Here is a 27,136-nt window from a genome sequence, read left to right as displayed (position 1 = left end):
TAAGGAAAAATGTTTTCTCTTGTGAGAGTGGTGTCAGGGACCTGGGGTGGGGCTGGAGACCCCAGCTCAGCCTGCTGGCGGCTTATTTGTACCATGCAGAGGTTGTGGACTCTCCATATTTGGAGATGCTCCAAAGTGGATGTGGCCGCCCTGCGCTGGCTGACCCTCCTTTGAGCAGGCCGGGGACAGATGAGATGACGCCCCTTCCAGCCCTGATGATGCTCTGCTTTCAAGGCACAAACATCTCCAGTGATCTGGAAATTTCACACTGCAGGCTCCGTTTTATTCAGCTCCACCTCCTGCCTGCTTCAACGAGCTTTTTGCCCGAGTCTGACCTCATCTTAGCTGTAACTGTAGTCTTCCTTGGCCTACATGCAACACACAAAACAACTGCAGACTCCATCCAGCATCTCCAGGCACAAAGATGGCAACAACCTTCTCAGACACCAAGTCGTGTTGCGAGGTGCGAGGCCGCCAGCGAAGAATGGCTGTAGAGTTAGCCAAGCGAATCTTGATTTCCAACCCCCAGTATGAGACCTGGAACTGCAGAAGAACCATCATGCTCCAGGTTTGGCTGGGCAGCAGTAGAAGCTGCCAGCTGTGCAAGTCCACCTGGCCTGGTCCTCATCTCTTCAAATGGGAGGAGACAGCTAGCTAGGCATTACAACTTTGACAAGCCGCTCTTCACAAATACAGCAAACCACATTTAGCAAGAACAGACTGAAATAACATTCCACCTCCTCTCCGGACAGTCACCCTTCACGTTGGTGAATATTAACCTCCAGGCTCTAAAACCAAAATGGCCTTTGGAAGATACCAAAGGTGTCTTCAAACAGTAAATTGGACCCGTTCTTCACATAATTGAGAACGAGAGCTCTGCCAAGGAACAGTACTGTAAACTCCCAACAAAGGCCAAGGACAGAAGCAGCAGTAAGCTCCGTGGTGATGTGTAAGCAGATGAAATCTGGCTGCTTTGCAGTCCATCCAAAGACTACGCAATACCTGAGCACAGCACTTGCCCTGATGTTGGGGGAATGCAGGGGGAGAGACAGCTCCAGTACAGACAGCACTATACCAGACCAGACTGGCTCCGGCCCTCCCTCCTCCTATCCGCCATCAGGTAGCTGCTAGGCATTATGTAGCTTCTGAACTCCAACGCAAGCATTTCAAAAAGTCTGACTCAGGATCTCTCCTTTAGTTGGTAGCAGGTATCGCAAGGGAACACAATACGTCTGAAGGAATGCGATTCATTTTGTTCCTGGATGTCCTGCACTGGTTCTCCCCAGGGTGCGGGTGTCAGTGCCGGAAGCGCCTGGTGAAAGCACAAGGGTCTTTTCTCCAGGCAGGACACTTTCTTGGCACATCATTGCCCCAGCCACCCTCCATGTTTTGCAGCAGCAACTGAACAGAGCACAGAAATCAAGTTGCAAGGGAATATTTTCTTTTTATGAAAAACCAACCAACCAAACAAAAAAAACCCCAAAAACCACGCAGAATGGGGAAAAAAAAAAGCACTACAACAAATGCTGTACTGACAGAATACTCTGTTTTCGCACTGGCCTTTCCATTTTTAGCCATGTTATCAGCATGCACTGTGCTGCCTCATGCACGTCTTCTCTAGCCTCACCTTCTTCTGCAGAACCCCTGACGTGATCCCAGCAGCCTTCTAGCCACGTGCTACCTCAACACTCCCTAACAGAGGGGTCAAGCTGCCACAACAGGTCAGTGGAGACTTATTTGTCAGTGCTGCCACTGCTCCGGTCCCATACCGGCTTTCTATTGCACAGTGGTTTGTCAAATGTGTTTAACGTTTGTCAAGAGGCAAAAGCTACAATGAGAAGAGGGACTGTGGTTTGCCTTCTCTCCCATACAGTTTGTTCCTGTCGAGTTAACACTGTTTTCACCAAGTCTGTTGCTCCTTCCCTTCAGCACTGTCCAGGTTAAGACTTTTGAGCCAGTAATGTTGTTAATTTAATCTTCCCATCCATAGAGGCAGTGAGGCAGGTCCCACAGTCCATGGCTGTGCTCCAGTCCACCGTGACAACAGGAGCTCAGTGTCCTCCCAGGGAAAGGCAGCTCTCCAGAACCTTCTCCTCGCCATTTCACTAAAAGAAGGAAAGCATAAGATTTTAAGGAAGCAAGTTTCTGCAGTGGGGGCAGTGCAGCCACAGGAGAAGCCAAAGCCTGCTACAGACTCCATATCCCTATCAGCGTACATAACTAAGCAGAAAATCAGGAGAGATGTCGAGATGTCTGTAGCACACATGAGGAAGCACGTTTCCAGTCTCATGACAGAAGCACGTGTTCTCAGGCAGCTCAGCTTCTGACATCAGCTGAGCTGCAGTAACTGAACGAGGCAGGCTAAGAACACACACTGATGAGGAGCACATAAGCCTAAACTATAGCTCATGTTAGTGCAGGTGCTCCAAATGCCCCAGATGCAAAGTAAAAATTCCATCTAATCTGCCTTGCAGTGGCTTATACTGATGGGCACTGACTGAAGAGGAGGCAGGCAAAGGGCGTGCAGTCAGTAACTGCTTGTTATGGCGGCACAGAAGTTTAGGCACTTGGAACCATTCAGCCTTACCCTTCATTTCCTTTCAGTACGCAGTCAGAAGAGATAATCAGGCTGAGACTGACATAACATCAGCAAACACACAAGGCAGATTAAAGACGAGCATCAGTCAACAAGCACACATTTTGCATTGAACTGGCATGCATTAATACATTTTAAAAAATTAAAACTTCGTCCTAGGCACTTGGGCACTAAGGAAAACTGCTGCAGCCAAGCTTTAAGAACAAGGAGCGCACATGCTCTAGCTACATACACAGGGCCAAATGCTTACAGAGGGTTCAAACACTTGCTAAACACCACACACTGCTAAAATACACACTGTATGAAACTGAGCAGCAAGTTTCACAGAGCGGGGATGGGTCGGTGCTCCTTGGGAACTTTCAGCGGCTGCTGTCGCAGCCTTGTAACAACAAGAGCTTGTACGAACACGTAAAAGTACGCCCCATCACTTCTCAGACTTACCTTAAAAATTACTCCCCCAGTAGAAGAACACGTCAACATATAGTTGCCCTCAGAGTCAAAAGCAAAAAGCCTTCCTCGTGGGAACTGGACTTGCTTGTAGCCACTGTACCCGGACAGAACAAAAGGACCTGTAGCTTCGCTGGGAAGATCATACTCAGACACCTTCAAGCCACTTTTGTGAATGTTCCACTGAATAAACTAGAATGACAAAGAGAGGTGACAAAAGCCCATAGTTAAATTGACTGTGATGAAAGTAGAGAGGCCACTCGTTGGTTTTAAGCAAAGCGGCTGTTTCTCACAAACAGAAGATGGCATTTTGACTTGTAGGTCAAAGTGGCTATGTTTATAAAACACAGGCTGCCAAGGCTGTAAGCGTGCCTACTATCCAGGTAAACATATGCCCTACTTTCCACAAGCACTGCTGCCTATGTGTCTTTCCACATTGCATGCAGGATCCTGGGGGGAATTCAATTAACTCTCATCAGCCAAGGACCCACACCTTCAGGCAGTCTCCCTCCCCTTCCCTCCGCCCCCCGAGCGGGAAGCCCCGAACCCCCCCCGCCGTCACCAACCACGTCCGCCGGGGCACCGTTCTCCCGTCGCTCCTGTAGCCAAAAAGAAAGGCCTGTAACGAAGGCCTGCTTATATTATACGTAATAAGAAAACGTAGCCAAGAAGAAAGGCCTGTAATGAAGGCCTACTTGTATTATATGTGATAAGAAACTATTCATTGTTACTTTAGGTAGAAGGCTAACGATTCTTAGACTGAGCACCTGCTACACATCATGAGAAAAAGGAGGAGCTACAAGACACTTCAAGGTCCTTATGTACATACTTTGCAGAAAGGGAGGACATTAATTGCCTCCAGCAACATCCTTATCTTGCTGAGGCATATAGCAAACAATTACCAACACCGAAGTATTGAGAAACTAGGGGAAAGGCAATTTGGGCCAGGGTCCCCACGACCACTGACCCATAAGCCCCCTACCCAAATTACCCCACCTACTCAAAAGATAGAGGCGGAGAAAGGAACTGAGCGTGCGTTCTAGTTTGCGTGCTAGGCAAAGAAATATGAACCAATTATTGTAATGGGGAGTGTACCGCTTTGTAACATTTGTGTATAAATATGACAAGAGAACCAGCGTTAGGTGTGCCTGATTAGAGGAGCTATCCTCCTGACACCCAGCGCTGCAATAAAGGAAATGCCTGCTTCTTCATGCTACATTGGTGTTAAGGAGTTGTCTTTCATTCCCGAATTTCGGTGACATCTCCGAGCCGTGCTCGTCGCTAAGCCGTGAGTGCAGGCGAGCAGCAGAACCACCCCAAACCGCCCCAAAATACCCAAGTAACGACAGAACCCGGTGCTTGACCAGGCGGGGAGGGAGACAAGGAAGCAGCGCGGGCGGGCTCGGGCTCCGGAGGGAGCCCAGCAGCTGGGAGGGGCAGGCAGACGCACCAGGCTGCCGCCCGAGCAGACGCAGCTCCCGCCGCTCACGCAGCACCAAGTGGAGAGGTGGGAGAGGGCCTTGCTGCGTGTTCAACGGTTTGTCAGCAATACCGTGTTTTACTCCAAAGCCTCGCCCGAAGCACAGAGGGACGCATCCTTCAATATTCTGACAAGGGAGCACACACAGCTCCTGAACAGCAGCTGTACAAAGCGCACGTTTTCGGAGACGTTTTCACACCGCTCCCGCCCGGCGGCGCGCTGACGGCGAAAGCAGAGCCTGCTCCTCCCGGGCCGGCGTCACCCCGCCCCACTGTGACGCCCCCTCTGTGACGCCCCCTCGGTGACGCCCCCTCTGTGACGCCCCCTCTGTCACGCCCCCTCTGTCACGCCCCGAGCGCGCTCGCCGCTGCAAGGCCGCCCCCTGCAGGCGCCGGCGCTCAGTGCTGTTGCCGCCGCGGCGGGAGCGACAGCGCTTCTCTGGCTCGGAGCGTTGGAGGCTGCGAGCTGCGGCCGCCGCTCTCGGCTCGGCTCTCGGCTCGGCTCTCGGCTCTTCTCGCCCTCTCCCCGTCCTCTCCCCGACCTCTCCCTCTCCCCGCCCGGGGCTCGGCAGAGCCTGCCAGGCGCTTCCTGCGGCTACTGACCCCGGGGCGGGCTGTGCCCTCCCCTCGTCCCCGCCGCAGCATGCACAGGCTCATCGGGCTCCTCAGGAGCGTGCGGGAGCGCTCGACGTCCGGCAGCGCTTCCGCGCCCGGCGCCGCCGGGGCCTCCGAGCTCCGGGAGAAGGGCCAGGGCGCGCTGCACAGCGCGGCCGCCAGCGGTGACCTGGCCGAACTGCAGCGGCGCTGGTGGTGGTGGCAGAGACTCCGCATCAACAGGCGGGACGCGAAGAAGCAGTAAGGGGCGGGCAGTGCCCGCAGCAAAGCCTCCACCCACCCCCGGCTGGAAGAGCCGGCAAAGCCCAGCACGGTCGCAAGCGCCCTAGGAGCAGGGTCGGCTCCACAGCGCTCGCCCTACCGGAGGCCTGCCCGCGCTGGGACAGGAGGCGGCCGACGCTCCCCTCTGCCCTGCTCTGCCACCCTGGTCCCTGTAGCGAACTTTCTGTGGAGCTCAGCAGGCCTTCGTCCCAGCAGAGACGGCTCCTTTCCTGTTGCCGGACTGAGCGGCTTGCTTGAGCAGGGCATGGATTTGCAGAAAGACACAGCGCAGCCTTCCCATTGCTTTTAGAAACGCCATCCCCTCTGTCTCTGGGACACGTCTGGTGCAGGACTGATTGGGGGAAAACCCGGGGCTTACGCAGACTCCACAGCCTCCGTAGATTTATGTAGCCCCCATAGACTCCGGCTGAGCAAATGCCTCCTGACTCAGTGGATGTGTTGGGGATTTTTCCTAGCCAGCCCCAGGCTTTGGGTGTGCAATTGCTGCCACCAGCTCTGGAACAAGAAAGCTTGCTTTCAGCTTGGTTTTTGTCAGTTGAGGCTTGTGGCCCTATGCGTCAGGTACAACAGCCTGAAACCATGTCTTCAGCTGCCTGTCTGGGTTAACTGAATACGTTTAATTTCTAGGACGCCTCTGCATCTTGCTTGCGCGAATGGCCATGCAGACGTTGTGCGATTTCTAGCAGGAAAGAAGTGCCAGCTAAACCCTCGTGACAGCTTGAAGAAATCGCCGCTGATGAAGGTACACGGGCTATGTTATGCCGCTGTACGTTGGGCTTATCGATTATGCGCTGAGTGATACATACCTTACGTGATTCTTTAGGTAGGCCTGCGTAGAAACAGGTACGCTGTAGTCAGCAGGGAAGGGGCATATGTTGCCTAATCTTTGAAGACGCTCGTACTTTACAGCACTGGGGGGCTGCGGGAGTTCTGACAGAGAGAAACATAGGTGTTGGAAGTTATTCCTCCTTTGTGTCTTATTTCCAGGCAGTAGACCACCAGCACAAAGACTGTGTGACTATTCTGCTGGAGCACGGTGCCAAACCCAACCTCAAAGGTGCTGGCGGCAACACTGCCCTTCACATGGCTGCTGTCATTCCTAGCAAACCTCTAGTGGAGCTGTTACTTGAGCACAATGCCCATATCGATGCTCAGAATGAGGTAAGCTTGGACTTTGGGTAAGGCTCCTCTTCCCAAAACTTGCTTGACTTCCTGTGTTCTTCTAAGGGAGATAATTTCTCCTTTCAGTTGGGGTACACTCCGCTTACTCTTGCGATCACCGAGCGCTGTGAAGAGATGGTTGAGTTCCTTCTCCAAAAAGGAGCTGACGTGCATGCTCGAGATAAGCATGAAAGGTGATGGGTTTGTCAAAAGTGCGCGTGAGACTCCTTAGCGTTGTCCAAGTTGGATTGATGGGAGGCATAGGAATGAGCTTTGAAAAAGAACCAGGAGCTGCCCGGACGGAGCTCCTTCTGTGTGACTTGTGAAAGCAGACCCGCACTCGGCCGCTCTCTTACTTCAGGGGACAGTTTCCACACTGAGGACTGCCAGAAAGCATTGGCTGTGGTGCCCTGCACGCACGCACCCTGCTCTGGGCAGGTGGTTGGCCTGGAGACCTCCTGAGGTCCTGCCAACCTGAATTCTCCAACGCTTCCACGTGTTCGGCTGTGCTTTCACTCTGCCTGTCGGAGAGGGGAAAATGAATTGTTTGGGGAGCAACGGGGGACTGAAGTAATGGCAATGCAATGTCCACAGAAGCTGATGTCTTGCCTATCATCTCTTGGATGCTTTAGGACCCCTCTTATGATTGCTGTTCTTGCTGGGAATATGAATACAATAAAAAGCCTTCTTCGACATGGTGCTGATCTTTCTCATCAAGACTGTATTGGCAAGCAAGCTACGCACTATGCCAGAGAGTTAACGCTTTACACCAAGTAAGTGTTTTACGTCCTCATTAGAGCAGATGCATTCTCAGAATGACCGTGCTGATGTACGGCCCTTTTTGGTAACATCACTGGGGTTTAATGAGGTGTTGAAGCTGGGCTCAGTGACATCTTCCGATGCATCTCTTTCCGGGTCAAGCGTGGATTTGGATGTTGAAGGGCTACTTCCCCCCAGAGTTCACTCTGACAATTCACTTGTGTGCTGCCAAGCTACATACACACACCTGTGGCGGTATTTTTACCGAATGCATTTCCTTCCTTTATATATATATATCTATCTATCTATATCTCTATATTTCGTTCTGTATATAGTATTGCTGAGCAACTGGAGGAATACATCAGGTGTGAAATGACAGGAGAATGTTCTGCGGGAGGCACAGAAGGCCCAGCAGTACTGGACAGCTTTTGCGCTGGGACAGCTGCTCATTGTCCCTTGGGGGGACCTGCAATGACCAGAGCAGGTAGGATCCTTCTGCCATGGAGGAGGTGATGAGGAAAAATCACTATTGCCTGTAACACAATGATAACCCATTCGTTTGAGAGCAGAGCATGATGGATGGGGAAGAGTAGAGTGAAACAGGCAAAGCAGCATAGCACTTCTTAACTCCTTTGTAGGTGTCTTGCCAGCAGCAGCAGAACAGCAAGAGGAAGAAGTTCACACTCCTTCTGATTCTAAGGTACCTTCTCTGAAAGAGGCAGTGGGGCCCACGCCGCTCGCTTGCTTTTGGGCTTGTCTTCGGGAGGTGTACTTTGGCCCCTTTTGAAAGCCCCGCTCAACAGAGATGCCTAGCACGCTGGCCCCGTTTGCCCTTTTGGTTCTTTCCGTTGCCTGATACCACGTTACGCGCGTTGGCTGAGGCGGGAACTTTGTGCGTGGAAACGGGTCGAGAAGGAGTCTGTGCCAGTTCTCACGTGTGTCTTTTGAATTACCCAGACGGATTCCGAAGCTCCAAACAAAGCGTCAGCCGGCACGGTGCTTCCAACTGCGGACAGACACGGAGCGTGCGCACAGTCCGTTGCAGGGGAGCGCGGCAATGGTAATTTCCTGGCGGACTAAATGGTTACCTTTGCAAGCTTCTCTGGAGTGAAGCCGATGGGGAAAAGCAGAGTGAAATAAGCACTCCCAGCAGCATCGTGCTTCTTACCTCCTTTGTAGGTGTCTGCCCAGCAGCAGGAGCAGAGGAAGAGGACGACTCTCCTTTTGATTCTGAGGTAGAATCATAGAATCCTCTAGCTTGGAAAAGACTTCCCTTCAGAGCATCGAGTCCAACCGTAAAGCTAACAGGGCCAAGTCCACCCCTAAACGGTGTCCCTAAGCGCCACGCCTACACAGTCTTCTAAATACCTCCCGGCATGGTGTCTCAACCGCTTCCCTGGGCAGCCTGTTCCAGGGCTTGATAAGCCTTTCCGCAAAGAAATTTTTCCTAAGAACCGATCTAGACTTCCCTTGGTGCAAGCTGAGGCCGTTTCCTCTTGTCCTGGCACTTGCTATTTGGGGAAAGAGCCCGACACCCTCCGGGCTACAACCTCCTTTCAGTTTAGTTGTAGAGAGCAATCAGGTCTCCCCTCAGCCTCCTTTCCTCCAGGCCAAAAAACCCTAGTTCCCTCAGCTGCTCCTCCTTAGACTTGCTCTCCAGGCCCTTCACCAGCTTCGTTGCTCTTCTTTGGACGCGCTCCAGCAACTCAATGTCTGTCTTGTCGTGAGGGGCCCAAAACTGAACACAGTAGTCAAGGGGTGGACTCAGCAGTGCCCACTACAAAGGGACGATCACGTCCCTAGTCCTGCAGGCCACGCTCTTTCTGATACAAGCCAGGATGCTGTTGGCCTTCTTGGCTGCCTCGGCACAGTGCCGGTCATATTCAGCTGCCTGTCGACCAACACACCCAGGTCCTTTTCCACCGCGCAGCTTTCCAGCCACTCTTCCCCTTCTCTGAAGGAGGCACTGGGGCCCCACGCTGCTCGCTTGCTTTTGGGCTTGTTTCCCTCTATTGCTGCTTCTGCCACGCGCTCGTAACTGGGGCCTTGACGTGCCGGTGCTGCAGGCAGGCTGTTCAGTTAGGACAGGGACAAAAGGAGGTCAGGCTCATGACCTGGGTCTTCTAGCAGCTGGCCTTTCAGCTGAATTTCCAGTAGAAGAATGAGGCAGTAAAGCTTCCCGCGGTTACAATCCTCTGAAATCCTACAAGGCTGGCGCTGTGAGGATTGCTGGCTTTGCACCACACCGCTCTCTCCTGCAGATCCCGTCAGGGTCAAATAGTTGCCCATAGCGCCTACAGTCCAGACGCTTGGCTTCTCCTGCCCAGGTCCTCTCTATCTTGGGCAGGTGTACTTTGGCCCCTTTTGAAAGCCCCGCTCAACAGAGATGCCTAGCACGCTGGCCCCGTTTGCCCTTTTGGTTCTTTCCGTTGCCTGATACCACGTTACGCGCGTTGGCTGAGGCGGGAACTTTGTGCGTGGAAACGGGTCGAGAAGGAGTCTGTGCCAGTTCTCACGTGTGTCTTTTGAATTACCCAGACGGATTCCGAAGCTCCTAACAAAGCGTCGGCCGGCGCGGTGCTTCCAACTGCAGACAGACACGGAGCGTGCGCACAGTCCGTTGCAGGGGAGCGCGGCAATGGTAATTTCCTGGCGGACTAAATGGTTACCTTTGCAAGCTTCTCTGGAGTGAAGCCGATGGGGAAAAGCAGAGTGAAATAAGCACTCCCAGCAGCGTCGTGCTTCTTACCTCCTTTGTAGGTGTCTGCCCAGCAGCAGGAGCAGAGGAAGAGGACGACTCTCCTTTTGATTCTGAGGTAGAATCATAGAATCCTCTAGCTTGGAAGAGACTTCCCTTCAGAGCATCGAGTCCAACCGTAAAGCTAACAGGGCCAAGTCCACCCCTAAACGGTGTCCCTAAGCGCCACGCCTACACAGTCTTCTAAATACCTCCCGGCATGGTGTCTCAACCGCTTCCCTGGGCAGCCTGTTCCAGGGCTTGATAAGCCTTTCCGCAAAGAAATTTTTCCTAAGAACCAATCTAGACTTCCCTTGGTGCAAGCGGAGGCCGTTTCCTCTTGTCCTGGCACTTGCTATTTGGGGAAAGAGACCGACACCCTCCGGGCTACAACCTCCTTTCAGTTTAGTTGTAGAGAGCAATCAGGTCTCCCCTCAGCCTCCTTTCCTCCAGGCCAAAAAACCCTAGTTCCCTCAGCTGCTCCTCCTTAGACTTGCTCTCCAGGCCCTTCACCAGCTTCGTTGCTCTTCTTTGGACGCGCTCCAGCAACTCAATGTCTGTCTTGTCGTGAGGGGCCCAAAACTGAACACAGTAGTCAAGGGGTGGACTCAGCAGTGCCCACTACAAAGGGACGATCACGTCCCTAGTCCTGCAGGCCACGCTCTTTCTGATACAAGCCAGGATGCTGTTGGCCTTCTTGGCTGCCTCGGCACAGTGCCGGTCATATTCAGCTGCCTGTCGACCAACACACCCAGGTCCTTTTCCACCGCGCAGCTTTCCAGCCACTCTTCCCCTTCTCTGAAGGAGGCACTGGGGCCCCACGCTGCTCGCTTGCTTTTGGGCTTGTTTCCCTCTATTGCTGCTTCTGCCACGCGCTCGTAACTGGGGCCTTGACGTGCCGGTGCTGCAGGCAGGCTGTTCAGTTAGGACAGGGACAAAAGGAGGTCAGGCTCATGACCTGGGTCTTCTAGCAGCTGGCCTTTCAGCTGAATTTCCAGTAGAAGAATGAGGCAGTAAAGCTTCCCGCGGTTACAATCCTCTGAAATCCTACAAGGCTGGCGCTGTGAGGATTGCTGGCTTTGCACCACACCGCTCTCTCCTGCAGATCCCGTCAGGGTCAAATAGTTGCCCATAGCGCCTACAGTCCAGACGCTTGGCTTCTCCTGCCCAGGTCCTCTCTATCTTGGGCAGGTGTACTTTGGCCCCTTTTGAAAGCCCCGCTCAACAGAGATGCCTAGCACGCTGGCCCCGTTTGCCCTTTTGGTTCTTTCCGTTGCCTGATACCACGTTACGCGCGTTGGCTGAGGCGGGAACTTTGTGCGTGGAAACGGGTCGAGAAGGAGTCTGTGCCAGTTCTCACGTGTGTCTTTTGAATTACCCAGACGGATTCCGAAGCTCCTAACAAAGCGTCGGCCGGCGCGGTGCTTCCAACTGCGGACAGACACGGAGCGTGCGCACAGTCCGTTGCAGGGGAGCGCGGCAATGGTAATTTCCTGGCGGACTAAATGGTTACCTTTGCAAGCTTCTCTGGAGTGAAGCCGATGGGGAAAAGCAGAGTGAAATAAGCACTCCCAGCAGCGTCGTGCTTCTTACCTCCTTTGTAGGTGTCTGCCCAGCAGCAGGAGCAGAGGAAGAGGACGACTCTCCTTTTGATTCTGAGGTAGAATCATAGAATCCTCTAGCTTGGAAAAGACTTCCCTTCAGAGCATCGAGTCCAACCGTAAAGCTAACAGGGCCAAGTCCACCCCTAAACGGTGTCCCTAAGCGCCACGCCTACACAGTCTTCTAAATACCTCCCGGCATGGTGTCTCAACCGCTTCCCTGGGCAGCCTGTTCCAGGGCTTGATAAGCCTTTCCGCAAAGAAATTTTTCCTAAGAACCAATCTAGACTTCCCTTGGTGCAAGCGGAGGCCGTTTCCTCTTGTCCTGGCACTTGCTATTTGGGGAAAGAGACCGACACCCTCCGGGCTACAACCTCCTTTCAGTTTAGTTGTAGAGAGCAATCAGGTCTCCCCTCAGCCTCCTTTCCTCCAGGCCAAAAAACCCTAGTTCCCTCAGCTGCTCCTCCTTAGACTTGCTCTCCAGGCCCTTCACCAGCTTCGTTGCTCTTCTTTGGACGCGCTCCAGCAACTCAATGTCTGTCTTGTCGTGAGGGGCCCAAAACTGAACACAGTAGTCAAGGGGTGGACTCAGCAGTGCCCACTACAAAGGGACGATCACGTCCCTAGTCCTGCAGGCCACGCTCTTTCTGATACAAGCCAGGATGCTGTTGGCCTTCTTGGCTGCCTCGGCACAGTGCCGGTCATATTCAGCTGCCTGTCGACCAACACACCCAGGTCCTTTTCCACCGCGCAGCTTTCCAGCCACTCTTCCCCTTCTCTGAAGGAGGCACTGGGGCCCCACGCTGCTCGCTTGCTTTTGGGCTTGTTTCCCTCTATTGCTGCTTCTGCCACGCGCTCGTAACTGGGGCCTTGACGTGCCGGTGCTGCAGGCAGGCTGTTCAGTTAGGACAGGGACAAAAGGAGGTCAGGCTCATGACCTGGGTCTTCTAGCAGCTGGCCTTTCAGCTGAATTTCCAGTAGAAGAATGAGGCAGTAAAGCTTCCCGCGGTTACAATCCTCTGAAATCCTACAAGGCTGGCGCTGTGAGGATTGCTGGCTTTGCACCACACCGCTCTCTCCTGCAGATCCCGTCAGGGTCAAATAGTTGCCCATAGCGCCTACAGTCCAGACGCTTGGCTTCTCCTGCCCAGGTCCTCTCTATCTTGGGCAGGTGTACTTTGGCCCCTTTTGAAAGCCCCGCTCAACAGAGATGCCTAGCACGCTGGCCCCGTTTGCCCTTTTGGTTCTTTCCGTTGCCTGATACCACGTTACGCGCGTTGGCTGAGGCGGGAACTTTGTGCGTGGAAACGGGTCGAGAAGGAGTCTGTGCCAGTTCTCACGTGTGTCTTTTGAATTACCCAGACGGATTCCGAAGCTCCTAACAAAGCGTCGGCCGGCGCGGTGCTTCCAACTGCGGACAGACACGGAGCGTGCGCACAGTCCGTTGCAGGGGAGCGCGGCAATGGTAATTTCCTGGCGGACTAAATGGTTACCTTTGCAAGCTTCTCTGGAGTGAAGCCGATGGGGAAAAGCAGAGTGAAATAAGCACTCCCAGCAGCGTCGTGCTTCTTACCTCCTTTGTAGGTGTCTGCCCAGCAGTAGGAGCAGAAGACGAGGAGGATGATGACTCCTGGTTTGATTCTGAGGTACCTTCTCTTCCAGCTGTCGTGCAGAAGTCATGCTTCTGTGGCCCCTGTGCTGAAATGCAGTGTGGTGCTGCAGTGTTGCTAGGCATTCCTTTCCCCACTGTCTGTCTGTGTTCTCGCTCACTCAGATTTCTTCACTGGAGAGTGAAAAGCTTCAGCTAAAGCAGGATGCTTCAGCTCAAGTGGATTGTCAAAGCGATAGACAGGTGACTCTATCTATCAGAGGTTGATGCTGATACCTGAAAATAGAGCTTGTCATTGTACAGAGAGCTGTTCTTGCTACCGAGTTAATTTTGGAGTGCTGCTGAGAGGAGGTTATGGAATCTTGACCTGAAGTGTATTTTGGGCCTCATTTCCTTCCCCGTGTGAAGCAGAAGGTCTGCATAAAGAGGGAGGACAGTAGGTTGGAAAAAGGCACGTGCGCAGACTCTCAGCCTATATTCCAAGGAGAATACTAAGCCTTTTCTGTGCCTTAGGAAAGAGAAAGCCTCATGAAGAGCTGACAATGATTTAGATGTGCTCAGCTGAGAAAGATGTCTGCAGATGCCTTCTGGTGGTGGCCAAAATCTCTTCTCTTTGAATTCACTGAGGCATAGAAGCATAGAATGGCTTGGGTCGGAAAGGTCCTTTAAAGATCATGTAGTCCAAGCCCTTGCGGTGGGCAGGGATATCTTCCGCTAGATCAGATTGCTCAAAGCCTTGTCCAGGCTGCCTTGGCACGCTTCCGGGGATGGGGCATCCACAACTTTTCTGGGCAACCTGGTCCAGTGTCCCACCACCCTCGTTGCAAAAAATTTCTTCCTTATGTCCAATCTAAATCTACCCCCTTTTAGTTTAAAACCGTTGCCCCTCATCCTGTCACTATGGGCCTTGGTAAAAAGTCTCTCTCCATCGTTCTATGTGGAAAGGCTGCAATAAGGTGTCCCCAGAGCCTGCTCTTCCCCAGGCTGAACAACCCCAGCTCTCTCAGCCTTTCTTCACGGGAGAGGTGTTCCAGCCCTCTGATCATTTTCGTGCCCCTCCTCTGGACCCGCTCTAACAGCTCCATGTCTTCCTTGTGCTGGGGACCCCAGAGCTGGACACAGTACTCCGGGTGGGGTCTCACAAGGGCAGAGTAGGAGGAGAGAATCACCTCCCTCGACCTGCTGGCCACCCTGAAGACCAATCTAATGATACAATCGCATGAGTAAAAGCATATCTCACGTTGTCATCTCCTTACTGATCTCTCCATGCTCATGGAACACCGTTTCTTTAGAGATGGGTTAGGCAGCTGCAGGAGGAGCTCGCCAACGCTCTCAGAAAGAACTCCCTGGCAGAAGCGTCACTGGCAGCTAAGAAGCGCTACAGCAGGGACCTGCAGGAACAGCGGCTGCAGTTGCAGAAGGAACTGGACAGGTCTACAGCTAAGGTACGGAGGAAGCCTGTCTCTTGGCAGGGGCCCAGGCCTTTTTCGTAGCAAATCCGAGTCGGGAACTGATCCTTTCTTGGGGGTTTTGTGTAACCCAGGGTGGCTCCATGCGTGGCTAGCTGCGATGAGGGTGGGAGGGAACAGCACTGCTGCCTTTGATGCCCGCCTGCTTGCACTGCTCGAAGTAACAGTGGAAGTTTGCGCTAAGGCGGTCTTGGTGCACTAGGCAGCTTTGCAACAGGAGTAGCTTGAGTGACATGTAAGCGACTCGCCTTGTTTTATAAGCCTGGCGCCTACAATCAAAAAGGTCACTAACTGTGAAGTCACTTGGTCCTTAATTGGGGAAGGGTGCGTGCATTCCTTCCAAAAAGCTGCTTCTCAAGTGTCACGGGGAAGGTGAATTTGCTTCTTTCTCTGAGGGTGTGCTGGTAGAGAAAGAGTAGGCATAGTGGAGTGTTGCGCTGGTGCTTTTTTGTATTCCCTCGTCACGTCATCATTGTTACGGAGTTGCAAAGTCACTGTAGGAGCAGGAGCTTCTAACCGTGTTGCAGCAGCCAACAAGTGGCTACAAAGAGTGTTGGGAGTCCTTGAGAGAGGAGGAGGAGGAAGAGTGTTGTGGCAGCGTTTAGGAAATGCTGTAGGAAATCAATGCAGACATAGGAGAGGGGCCAGTATAAAAGACAAAGAAGTAACACACATTTCGAGAGTCAAGGTGAGAGTCAAAGCAGTCCACTCCTTTTTATCAAACCTAAGCTGACTCCGGGGATTCTTGTTGTGGTTTGACAGCTGCAGGAACTGAGAGAACGGCATATCCGGACTGAGTGTTATGTCTGGTTCCTGAAGAAGGCCATAAAGAATAAGAAGAGGGAACTAACCACCTCCAGGAACCTGCAGGGCCTTCTGGCCGCCTCTTCCGCAACTGCGGCTATCCCAGAGCTGGAAGAACGCATGCAAAGGTAAGCAAGTAACACAGTGCAGCAAGGCCTCGCTTTCTGTGATGGTGTGAAAATAGGACTGTCTGTTTTGCACGCCACTGAGACAATAGTATATGATTTTCAACCACGCTTTTGGTTTAGATGAGGTTCTTTCACACGCTTCTTTGGGGATTTGTGCTCCTGTGGATTTCGGGGGTAACGCCTGTACTTCTTTTTCAGGCTCCAAGTTGGAAAGGCCAGGCTGGAAGCCACAGCCCAGCAACAAGCCAAGACCATCGAAGCCCTTCAGAAAGATCTGCAAGCCTCTGCCACAGTAAGGCAGTCAGAGCCTTCCCTTTTCATGAGCTACAGAGCCCAGTTCCACTCTTAAGATGAGGTTTTCCCGGACAGCCCAGGAGAGATCAGTTCCTCTGTTCTACTGACTATAGGCTGCTCTGAAAGTCCTGCTGGCCCATTCCCCAGCTTTCTGGCTTTGGGAGTTGTCCCATGAGACTGTAGCAAGTCCTACTTAACGCCGTCTTTGTCAAGGAGTTGACGCTAATGCACTGGCTGCAGTATTTGCTGCTTTCGACCAGCTGCGAGGTTGAGACCGCAGGCAGCACTTAAGACAGTCGTGCAGTAGAGGGATTTGGTAGCTTTGCTTGCGGACTTTCCTTGGGCTCTTTTGGTGGTGCAGAGCGCTTCATCCTGGAGGCCTGACTGGCATCGTCAGACTGTGACAGGAATTCTTCACTTGCCTGGACTCTGGTCACCTTCCTGTTTTAGTGACTCTGGATTCGTTGGCCAGAGGGTGTGGGTCCATAATGCAACGAGAAGACCTCCAGAGAAGAAAATCCGCAACTAATAAGGGAATGACACCTCCATAGGCAGTATTTTGTGTGCTGTGCTTGGGTGGCGTTGCAGGGCAGGCAACTGTGGCGTTGCACTGATGCTGGCAAGAGAAGAAGAAAGGCCCCGAGGTGTGACCTTCAGTCGGGAAAGTCCTAGCATGAGTTCTTTTCTCTTCTTTTAACGCTGCTGTAGGCTCGTAATGGCCCGGAGAACTTGATACCTGGCTTTCAGACAAAACGGACTGCAAAGGAACACCAACGTCAGCAGGTATATGAACGGCTTCTGGGAATGACTGGTTTTAGTCTTGCAATTTCTTGTGGGCAGGTAATCTATGAAAAGATGGGGTGGGCTGTGGAGAACCCCCCAGGGTTTTGGGCAGGGCACCCTCAGGGGAAAGGTCTATACGCCGCCTCATTCCCCTGGTGCTACTGGATTTTGAATCTGCTTGGTGGACAATATGCGGGCTCTTGCAGTCGTTAGCCCCATTCCTTTGATGGGTAGGCTCTGTCCTGTGGACAGGAGAGAGATCTGTGGTTGAGAGCTGCAAGAGGAGACTGCACTTGGGAGGTCCGTGTTATCTTCCTCGTGGAGAACGCTGTCTGCACGTTCTGCATATGGATCCTGTTCCAGCACTCCGTGTGTGACGTATCTTTCCTATTTTGAAAGTGTGGGAGTGAAAGCAAGGAAGTGAAGCAGCTGGTCGAGATGAAACGCCGATCAGAAGCGCTTCTGGAGGAAATGTGGCGGAGAAACAGTGCGCTGAAGGAAGAACGTACCAGGCATGGCTTTTTAGTGCTTTAAAGAAGTATCATGTTGAGTGGAAGTCAAGCTTTACTGAAATCTCATGTAAAGGCACGTACATAACCGTCTGTGAGCAAATTCAAGCCTCGCGTTCAATCTTGCAAAGTGCTTCTGTGCCTGAGCCTATGGTTTGAAAAAGCTGCAAAAGGCCTTGCAAAATCAGGCGGCCTGCAGTTCTCCTGGGAGGGAAGGAAGTCTTTTCTTCCTCTGTTCAGGTAAACTTTGGGCCTTCCAAGTGATGACTGGCACTGCAGTGCTGGCTGTCCTCAGCAATTCCTGGCCTGCAATTCAAGCACACTACAGATGAAGCAAGCCATGGCTGTGCTGCTTACGTAAGAGTACGTGAAAAAGGCCAACTGTTGCTTTGCTTCACGCTTTCCTCACTGATTTGCTGTGCAGGTTGAAGATGCTTCTGGAGGGAGCTCGGGCAAAGGTAAAGGCATATGCAGAGAAGGAGAGAGAGAAAGAGTCCCAGCTCAGTTTCCAGGGAGAGATGAATAACAGCTGTTCGGAGGTGGCCAGCCAAGTTGGTAAACTAAGAAGAAAGGTGAGCTCTGCTTTGCTCAGTGGATTTGAGGTGATGACTTTTTTCTGCTGGAACCAGTATGATTCTTTTCCTACGGTTTTTTTCCATGTTGCTAATTTCCTGTTGGCTGTAGCCGGTCACCATACATCAAGATTTTCATACGAAAAAGCAGGTGACAAATGCAGTCTCGATGGCCCCCCACCTTACGGATTCCCACAGATGTGAGTAACTTTAGAGCTCTCTCTTTGAGTTCCTTCTCTTTTGCTGCCTACAAGTTGGTGACATTATTTCTCAACAGCTGGAGATGCAGTCGAAAAACCACAGGCAGTGGATGAGAAAAAAGCAGGACCTGTGAGAAAAGCTGTCCGCATTGCGTGGGACTGCCATGGTAGGTCAGAGCCAAACAGAGCAGTCTAAAAGAGATGGGAGAAAGAACTGCACAAGAAATAACACAAGAACTGCAACAAGTGGATCCATATCTCCATGTAATGCCATTTTCCACATGTGTCTGTAGCCCATAGGCTACAACTTTGTTGTTGACATGTTTGAGTCTTTGGTTTTCGGTATCTGGATCTGTGCGCTAGTGCTGTATTTCCAGGATCCACTTTCCAGTGGCACCTTTGGCCCAGCCTGCTGTAAAACTAACACGCAGCCTTTGCTTTTCCTGCCCTTCGCCAGTCACAGCTGAACCTCCGATGTAGTTAGCGCTGAGATGATGCTGGAGCAGCGGAAGTGCCAGGAAACAGAGTGCTCACAGGGAGATGAGTGAAGCCTGGAAACCTTTGCCTTCCACCTCTTGCAGCGACTACCCTGCATCTAATTCCAAGTGTTCTGTTGCAGCTTGGTATTTAATAAACTCTGTCATCTAGCACGTGTCTTAGTTTTGCTGCACAATTGGAGTGCTTCGGACCTAGTGGGTTTGGATGAGGAGAGTCCGATTTTTGAAGGCTCACTCAGGCTCTCTTCCTATGCTGGCAGTTAGCACATCTCTCTCTGCCCTCGCTCTGAATGAAAATCAGTCCTGCAGACATCTCCAAGAGGCAGCACGCATCCGCGTCCTTTTCCTCGGGGGAGGCTTGAACCACAATTGTGCTCAGATCAGGCACTAGTGCTACTACTACTAATCAGTTACCAGGCTCTTCCTGCCTTTTTAGAGCACTCCTCCTGGTGGTCTGGGCAGAAGGTGGTGGGCGAGCTTCCGGTAGCCACGGAAGCTTTGCAGATCCCGTGGGGATCTGATGGATTTGTAGCCCGCTGAGGGGAAAGGCATGAAGAAGTGGGCACGAACTGGAACAGGGGAATCCCTCCTGCCAGTGGAGGGCAGCACCGTTGGGAGGAACAGGCGGGCACAGGCCATAAACACGTGGCTCCGTGGCTGGTGTCAACGCCACAACTTTGGGTTCTTTGACAGTGGGACGGCCTACACGGCACCAGCCTTAATGAACTCTGATGGGATTCACCTCTCTCAAAGTGGAAAGAGAATCTTTGCCCAGGAACTAGCGGGGCTCATCGACAGAGCTTTAAACTAGGCCCGAAGCGGGAGGGGGATAACATCAGGCTTGCCTGCAACACGCTGTGGGACGACGTGCCCAGGTTGGAGGGATGGGGTGCTGGTGAGGGCCCTCGGCCTACTGCTCAGAGACGTGCTGGACACACTGCAGCACACTCGAAGCCTGGAGGAGATGAGCCAGGGACTCAGAGAAACACTGGGAGAATACATCACAACAATCCCAGCCACTCCAGCCAGTAAGTCAGCTTCACTGGGGGCACAACTGAAATGCCTCTACGCGAACGCACGGAGCACGGGGAATAAACAAGAGGAGTTGGAGATGCGTGCGCGCCTGCAAGGCCGTGACCTTATTGGCATTACAGAGACGCGGTGGGATAGCTCCTATGACTGGAGTGTTGGGATGGAAGGGTACAGGCACTTTAGGAAGGACAGGCAGGGCAGGCGAGGAGGGGGCATTGCCCTCTACTTCAATGACCAGCTGGAGTGCGCGGAGCTCCACCTGGGGATGGATGAGGAGCTGACCAAGAGCCTATGGGTCAGGATTAAAGGGAGCACTAGGGCAGGGGACATCATAGCGGGGGTCTGCTACAGCCCACCTGGCCAGGGTGACAGAGGAGGCCACAAGGAGAGGTGCCATGCTGGACCTCGTTCTCACCAACAAGGAGGGCCTGGTAGGGGATGTGAAGCTCAAGGGCAGCCTTGGCTGCAGCGACCATGAAATGGTGGAGTTCAAGATCCTCAGGGCAGCAAGGAGGGTGCACAGCAAGCTCACTACCCTGGCCTTCAGGTGAGCAGACTTTGGCCTCTTCAGGGATCTGCTTGGTAGAATACCATGGGACAAAGTCCTGGAGGGAAGAGGGGCCCAAGACAGCTGGCTAATATTCAAGGGTCACCTCCTCCAAGCTCAGGAGCGATGCATCCCAACAAAGAGGAAGTCAGGCAAAAACACCAGGAGGCTTCCATGGGTGAACAAGGAGCTCCTGGGCAAAGTCAAACAAAAAAGGAAGCCTACAGAGGGTGGAAGCAAGGACAGGTAGCCTGGGAGGAATAGAGAGAAGCTGTCCGAGCAGCCAGGGATCAGGTTAGGAAAGCCAAAGCCCTGATAGAATTAAATCTGGCCAGGGACGTTAAAGACAACATGAAAAGTTTCTATAGGCATGTTAGTGAGAAAAGGAGGACGAGGGAAAATGTGGTTCCCCTCCGGAATGAAACAGGCGACCTGGTTACCCAGGACATGGAGAAGGCTGGGGCACTCAACGACTTCGTTGCCTCAGTCTTCACTGGCAAGTGCTTGAGCCACAGTGCCCAGGTCACAGAAGGCAAAGGCAAGGACTGGGAGAATGAAGAACCGCCCACTGTAAGAGCAGATCAGGTTCGAGAATATCTAAGGAACCTGAAGGTGCACAAGTCCACGGGACCTGCCTTTTCCCACTGACTGGAAAAGGGGAAACATAACCCCCCTTTTTAAGAAGGGAAAAAAGGAAGACCCAGGGAACTACAGGCCGGTCGGTCTCACCTCCATGCCTGGCAAGATCATGGAACAGACCCTCCTGGAGACTATGCTCAGGCACATGGAAAATAAGGAGGTGACTGGTGATGGCCAACATGGCTTCACTAAGGGCAAATCGTGCCTGACAAATTTGGTGGCCTTCTCTGATGGGGTTACAGTGTTGGCGGACAAAGGAAGAGTGACAGACATCATCTGCCTGGACTTGTGCAAGGCATTTGACGCTGTCCCGCACGACATCCTTGTCTCTAAATTGGAGAGACATGGATTTGATGGATGGACCACTCGGTGGAGAAGGAATTGGCTGGATGGTTGCACTCAAAGAGTTGTGGTCAATGGCTCAATGTCCAAGTGGAGAACGGTGACGAGTGGTGTTCCTCAGGGGTCGGTACTGGGACAGGCACCGTTTAACATCTTTGTTGGCGACAGGGACAGCGGGATCGAGTGCACCCTCAGCAAGTTTGCCGACGACACCAAGCTGTGTGGTGTGGTCGACACGCTGGAGGGAAGGGATGCCATCCAGCGGGACCTTGACAGGCTTGAGAGCTGGGCCCATGTGAACCACATGAAGTTCAACAAGGCCAAGTGCAAGGTCACGCGCATGGGTCAGCACAATCCCAAGCAGCACGACTATAGGCTGGGCGAGGAATGGATTGAAAGCAGCCCTGAGGAGAAGGACTTGGGGGTGTTGGTTGATGAAAAGCTTAACATGAGCCGGCAATGTGCAATTGCAGCCCAGAAAGACAACCATGTCCTGGGCTGCATCAAAAGACGTGTGACCAGCAGGTCGAGGGAGGTGATTCTGCCTCTCCACTCTGCTCTTGTGAGACCCCACCTGGAGTACTGCATCCAGCTCTGGGGGCCCCAGCACAAGAAAGACATCAAGCTGTTGGAGAGAGTCCAGAGGAAAGCCACAAAGCTGCTCAGAGAGCTGGAGCACCTCTCCTATGAGGACAGGCTGAGAGAGATGGGATTGTTCAGCCTGGAGAAGAGAAAGCTCCAGGGAGATCTAACTGCGGCCTTCCAGTACCTGAAGGAGGCCTACAGGAAAGATGGAGAGGGACTGTTCATCAGGGAGTGTAGTGACAGGACAAGGGGTAATGGGTTTAAGCTGAAGGAGGGGATTAGATATTAGAAAGAAATTCTTTACTGTGAGGGTGATGAGGCACTGGAACAGGTTGCCCAGAGGGGTTCCGGATGCCCCTTCCCTGGAAGTGTTTAAGGCCAGGTTGGATGGGGCTTTGGGCAACATGCTCTAGTGGAGGGTGTCCCTGCCCATGGCAGGGGGGCTGGAACTAGGTGATCTGTGAGGTCCCTTCCAACCCAAACCATGCTATGATTCTATGAATCCCACCTCAACCTAAGGAAAAATGTTTTCTCTTGTGAGAGTGGTGTCAGGGACCTGGGGTGGGGCTGGAGACCCCAGCTCAGCCTGCTGGCGGCTTATTTGTACCATGCAGAGGTTGTGGACTCTCCATATTTGGAGATGCTCCAAAGTGGATGTGGCCGCCCTGCGCTGGCTGACCCTCCTTTGAGCAGGCCGGGGACAGATGAGATGACGCCCCTTCCAGCCCTGATGATGCTCTGCTTTCAAGGCACAAACATCTCCAGTGATCTGGAAATTTCACACTGCAGGCTCCGTTTTATTCAGCTCCACCTCCTGCCTGCTTCAACGAGCTTTTTGCCCGAGTCTGACCTCATCTTAGCTGTAACTGTAGTCTTCCTTGGCCTACATGCAACACACAAAACAACTGCAGACTCCATCCAGCATCTCCAGGCACAAAGATGGCAACAACCTTCTCAGACACCAAGTCGTGTTGCGAGGTGCGAGGCCGCCAGCGAAGAATGGCTGTAGAGTTAGCCAAGCGAATCTTGATTTCCAACCCCCAGTATGAGACCTGGAACTGCAGAAGAACCATCATGCTCCAGGTTTGGCTGGGCAGCAGTAGAAGCTGCCAGCTGTGCAAGTCCACCTGGCCTGGTCCTCATCTCTTCAAATGGGAGGAGACAGCTAGCTAGGCATTACAACTTTGACAAGCCGCTCTTCACAAATACAGCAAACCACATTTAGCAAGAACAGACTGAAATAACATTCCACCTCCTCTCCGGACAGTCACCCTTCACGTTGGTGAATATTAACCTCCAGGCTCTAAAACCAAAATGGCCTTTGGAAGATACCAAAGGTGTCTTCAGACCCGTTCTTCACATAATTGAGAACGAGAGCTCTGCCAAGGAACAGTACTGTAAACTCCCAACAAAGGCCAAGGACAGAAGCAGCAGTAAGCTCCGTGGTGATGTGTAAGCAGATGAAATCTGGCTGCTTTGCAGTCCATCCAAAGACTACGCAATACCTGAGCACAGCACTTGCCCTGATGTTGGGGGAATGCAGGGGGAGAGACAGCTCCAGTACAGACAGCACTATACCAGACCAGACTGGCTCCGGCCCTCCCTCCTCCTATCCGCCATCAGGTAGCTGCTAGGCATTATGTAGCTTCTGAACTCCAACGCAAGCATTTCAAAAAGTCTGACTCAGGATCTCTCCTTTAGTTGGTAGCAGGTATCGCAAGGGAACACAATACGTCTGAAGGAATGCGATTCATTTTGTTCCTGGATGTCCTGCACTGGTTCTCCCCAGGGTGCGGGTGTCAGTGCCGGAAGCGCCTGGTGAAAGCACAAGGGTCTTTTCTCCAGGCAGGACACTTTCTTGGCACATCATTGCCCCAGCCACCCTCCATGTTTTGCAGCAGCAACTGAACAGAGCACAGAAATCAAGTTGCAAGGGAATATTTTCTTTTTATGAAAAACCAACCAACCAAACAAAAAAAACCCCAAAAACCACGCAGAATGGGGAAAAAAAAAAGCACTACAACAAATGCTGTACTGACAGAATACTCTGTTTTCGCACTGGCCTTTCCATTTTTAGCCATGTTATCAGCATGCACTGTGCTGCCTCATGCACGTCTTCTCTAGCCTCACCTTCTTCTGCAGAACCCCTGACGTGATCCCAGCAGCCTTCTAGCCACGTGCTACCTCAACACTCCCTAACAGAGGGGTCAAGCTGCCACAACAGGTCAGTGGAGACTTATTTGTCAGTGCTGCCACTGCTCCGGTCCCATACCGGCTTTCTATTGCACAGTGGTTTGTCAAATGTGTTTAACGTTTGTCAAGAGGCAAAAGCTACAATGAGAAGAGGGACTGTGGTTTGCCTTCTCTCCCATACAGTTTGTTCCTGTCGAGTTAACACTGTTTTCACCAAGTCTGTTGCTCCTTCCCTTCAGCACTGTCCAGGTTAAGACTTTTGAGCCAGTAATGTTGTTAATTTAATCTTCCCATCCATAGAGGCAGTGAGGCAGGTCCCGCAGTCCATGGCTGTGCTCCAGTCCACCGTGACAACAGGAGCTCAGTGTCCTCCCAGGGAAAGGCAGCTCTCCAGAACCTTCTCCTCGCCATTTCACTAAAAGAAGGAAAGCATAAGATTTTAAGGAAGCAAGTTTCTGCAGTGGGGGCAGTGCAGCCACAGGAGAAGCCAAAGCCTGCTACAGACTCCATATCCCTATCAGCGTACATAACTAAGCAGAAAATCAGGAGAGATGTCGAGATGTCTGTAGCACACATGAGGAAGCACGTTTCCAGTCTCATGACAGAAGCACGTGTTCTCAGGCAGCTCAGCTTCTGACATCAGCTGAGCTGCAGTAACTGAACGAGGCAGGCTAAGAACACACACTGATGAGGAGCACATAAGCCTAAACTATAGCTCATGTTAGTGCAGGTGCTCCAAATGCCCCAGATGCAAAGTAAAAATTCCATCTAATCTGCCTTGCAGTGGCTTATACTGATGGGCACTGACTGAAGAGGAGGCAGGCAAAGGGCGTGCAGTCAGTAACTGCTTGTTATGGCGGCACAGAAGTTTAGGCACTTGGAACCATTCAGCCTTACCCTTCATTTCCTTTCAGTACGCAGTCAGAAGAGATAATCAGGCTGAGACTGACATAACATCAGCAAACACACAAGGCAGATTAAAGACGAGCATCAGTCAACAAGCACACATTTTGCATTGAACTGGCATGCATTAATACATTTTAAAAAATTAAAACTTCGTCCTAGGCACTTGGGCACTAAGGAAAACTGCTGCAGCCAAGCTTTAAGAACAAGGAGCGCACATGCTCTAGCTACATACACAGGGCCAAATGCTTACAGAGGGTTCAAACACTTGCTAAACACCACACACTGCTAAAATACACACTGTATGAAACTGAGCAGCAAGTTTCACAGAGCGGGGATGGGTCGGTGCTCCTTGGGAACTTTCAGCGGCTGCTGTCGCAGCCTTGTAACAACAAGAGCTTGTACGAACACGTAAAAGTACGCCCCATCACTTCTCAGACTTACCTTAAAAATTACTCCCCCAGTAGAAGAACACGTCAACATATAGTTGCCCTCAGAGTCAAAAGCAAAAAGCCTTCCTCGTGGGAACTGGACTTGCTTGTAGCCACTGTACCCGGACAGAACAAAAGGACCTGTAGCTTCGCTGGGAAGATCATACTCAGACACCTTCAAGCCACTTTTGTGAATGTTCCACTGAATAAACTAGAATGACAAAGAGAGGTGACAAAAGCCCATAGTTAAATTGACTGTGATGAAAGTAGAGAGGCCACTCGTTGGTTTTAAGCAAAGCGGCTGTTTCTCACAAACAGAAGATGGCATTTTGACTTGTAGGTCAAAGTGGCTATGTTTATAAAACACAGGCTGCCAAGGCTGTAAGCGTGCCTACTATCCAGGTAAACATATGCCCTACTTTCCACAAGCACTGCTGCCTATGTGTCTTTCCACATTGCATGCAGGATCCTGGGGGGAATTCAATTAACTCTCATCAGCCAAGGACCCACACCTTCAGGCAGTCTCCCTCCCCTTCCCTCCGCCCCCCGAGCGGGAAGCCCCGAACCCCCCCCGCCGTCACCAACCACGTCCGCCGGGGCACCGTTCTCCCGTCGCTCCTGTAGCCAAAAAGAAAGGCCTGTAACGAAGGCCTGCTTATATTATACGTAATAAGAAAACGTAGCCAAGAAGAAAGGCCTGTAATGAAGGCCTACTTGTATTATATGTGATAAGAAACTATTCATTGTTACTTTAGGTAGAAGGCTAACGATTCTTAGACTGAGCACCTGCTACACATCATGAGAAAAAGGAGGAGCTACAAGACACTTCAAGGTCCTTATGTACATACTTTGCAGAAAGGGAGGACATTAATTGCCTCCAGCAACATCCTTATCTTGCTGAGGCATATAGCAAACAATTACCAACACCGAAGTATTGAGAAACTAGGGGAAAGGCAATTTGGGCCAGGGTCCCCACGACCACTGACCCATAAGCCCCCTACCCAAATTACCCCACCTACTCAAAAGATAGAGGCGGAGAAAGGAACTGAGCGTGCGTTCTAGTTTGCGTGCTAGGCAAAGAAATATGAACCAATTATTGTAATGGGGAGTGTACCGCTTTGTAACATTTGTGTATAAATATGACAAGAGAACCAGCGTTAGGTGTGCCTGATTAGAGGAGCTATCCTCCTGACACCCAGCGCTGCAATAAAGGAAATGCCTGCTTCTTCATGCTACATTGGTGTTAAGGAGTTGTCTTTCATTCCCGAATTTCGGTGACATCTCCGAGCCGTGCTCGTCGCTAAGCCGTGAGTGCAGGCGAGCAGCAGAACCACCCCAAACCGCCCCAAAATACCCAAGTAACGACAGAACCCGGTGCTTGACCAGGCGGGGAGGGAGACAAGGAAGCAGCGCGGGCGGGCTCGGGCTCCGGAGGGAGCCCAGCAGCTGGGAGGGGCAGGCAGACGCACCAGGCTGCCGCCCGAGCAGACGCAGCTCCCGCCGCTCACGCAGCACCAAGTGGAGAGGTGGGAGAGGGCCTTGCTGCGTGTTCAACGGTTTGTCAGCAATACCGTGTTTTACTCCAAAGCCTCGCCCGAAGCACAGAGGGACGCATCCTTCAATATTCTGACAAGGGAGCACACACAGCTCCTGAACAGCAGCTGTACAAAGCGCACGTTTTCGGAGACGTTTTCACACCGCTCCCGCCCGGCGGCGCGCTGACGGCGAAAGCAGAGCCTGCTCCTCCCGGGCCGGCGTCACCCCGCCCCACTGTGACGCCCCCTCTGTGACGCCCCCTCTGTCACGCCCCCTCGGTGACGCCCCCTCTGTCACGCCCCCTCTGTCACGCCCCGAGCGCGCTCGCCGCTGCAAGGCCGCCCCCTGCAGGCGCCGGCGCTCAGTGCTGTTGCCGCCGCGGCGGG

General features: G+C 52.4%; 1 protein-coding gene across 1 annotated transcript; it reads left to right on the top strand.

The window, feature by feature from the left end:
• The first annotated feature begins 4,946 nt into the window (after window positions 1-4,946).
• LOC129201697 (ankyrin repeat domain-containing protein 7-like) lies at window positions 4,947-13,553 on the top strand. Its single transcript, XM_054813298.1, has 10 exons — window positions 4,947-5,377; window positions 6,047-6,161; window positions 6,407-6,580; window positions 6,668-6,774; window positions 7,213-7,353; window positions 7,675-7,823; window positions 7,978-8,039; window positions 8,297-8,399; window positions 13,262-13,323; window positions 13,452-13,553. The coding sequence occupies exons 1-10, from the start codon at window positions 5,166-5,168 to the stop codon at window positions 13,551-13,553; spliced, it is 1,227 nt and encodes a 408-aa protein (XP_054669273.1). The 5' UTR covers window positions 4,947-5,165.
• The last annotated feature ends 13,583 nt before the right edge of the window (window positions 13,554-27,136 follow it).

This window comes from Grus americana, chromosome 1, assembly GCF_028858705.1.
Source record: "Grus americana isolate bGruAme1 chromosome 1, bGruAme1.mat, whole genome shotgun sequence".
NCBI classification, from domain to species: domain Eukaryota; kingdom Metazoa; phylum Chordata; class Aves; order Gruiformes; family Gruidae; genus Grus; species Grus americana.
Note: the sequence above shows the minus strand (reverse complement) of the source record. Positions and strands in the feature narration are given on the sequence as shown.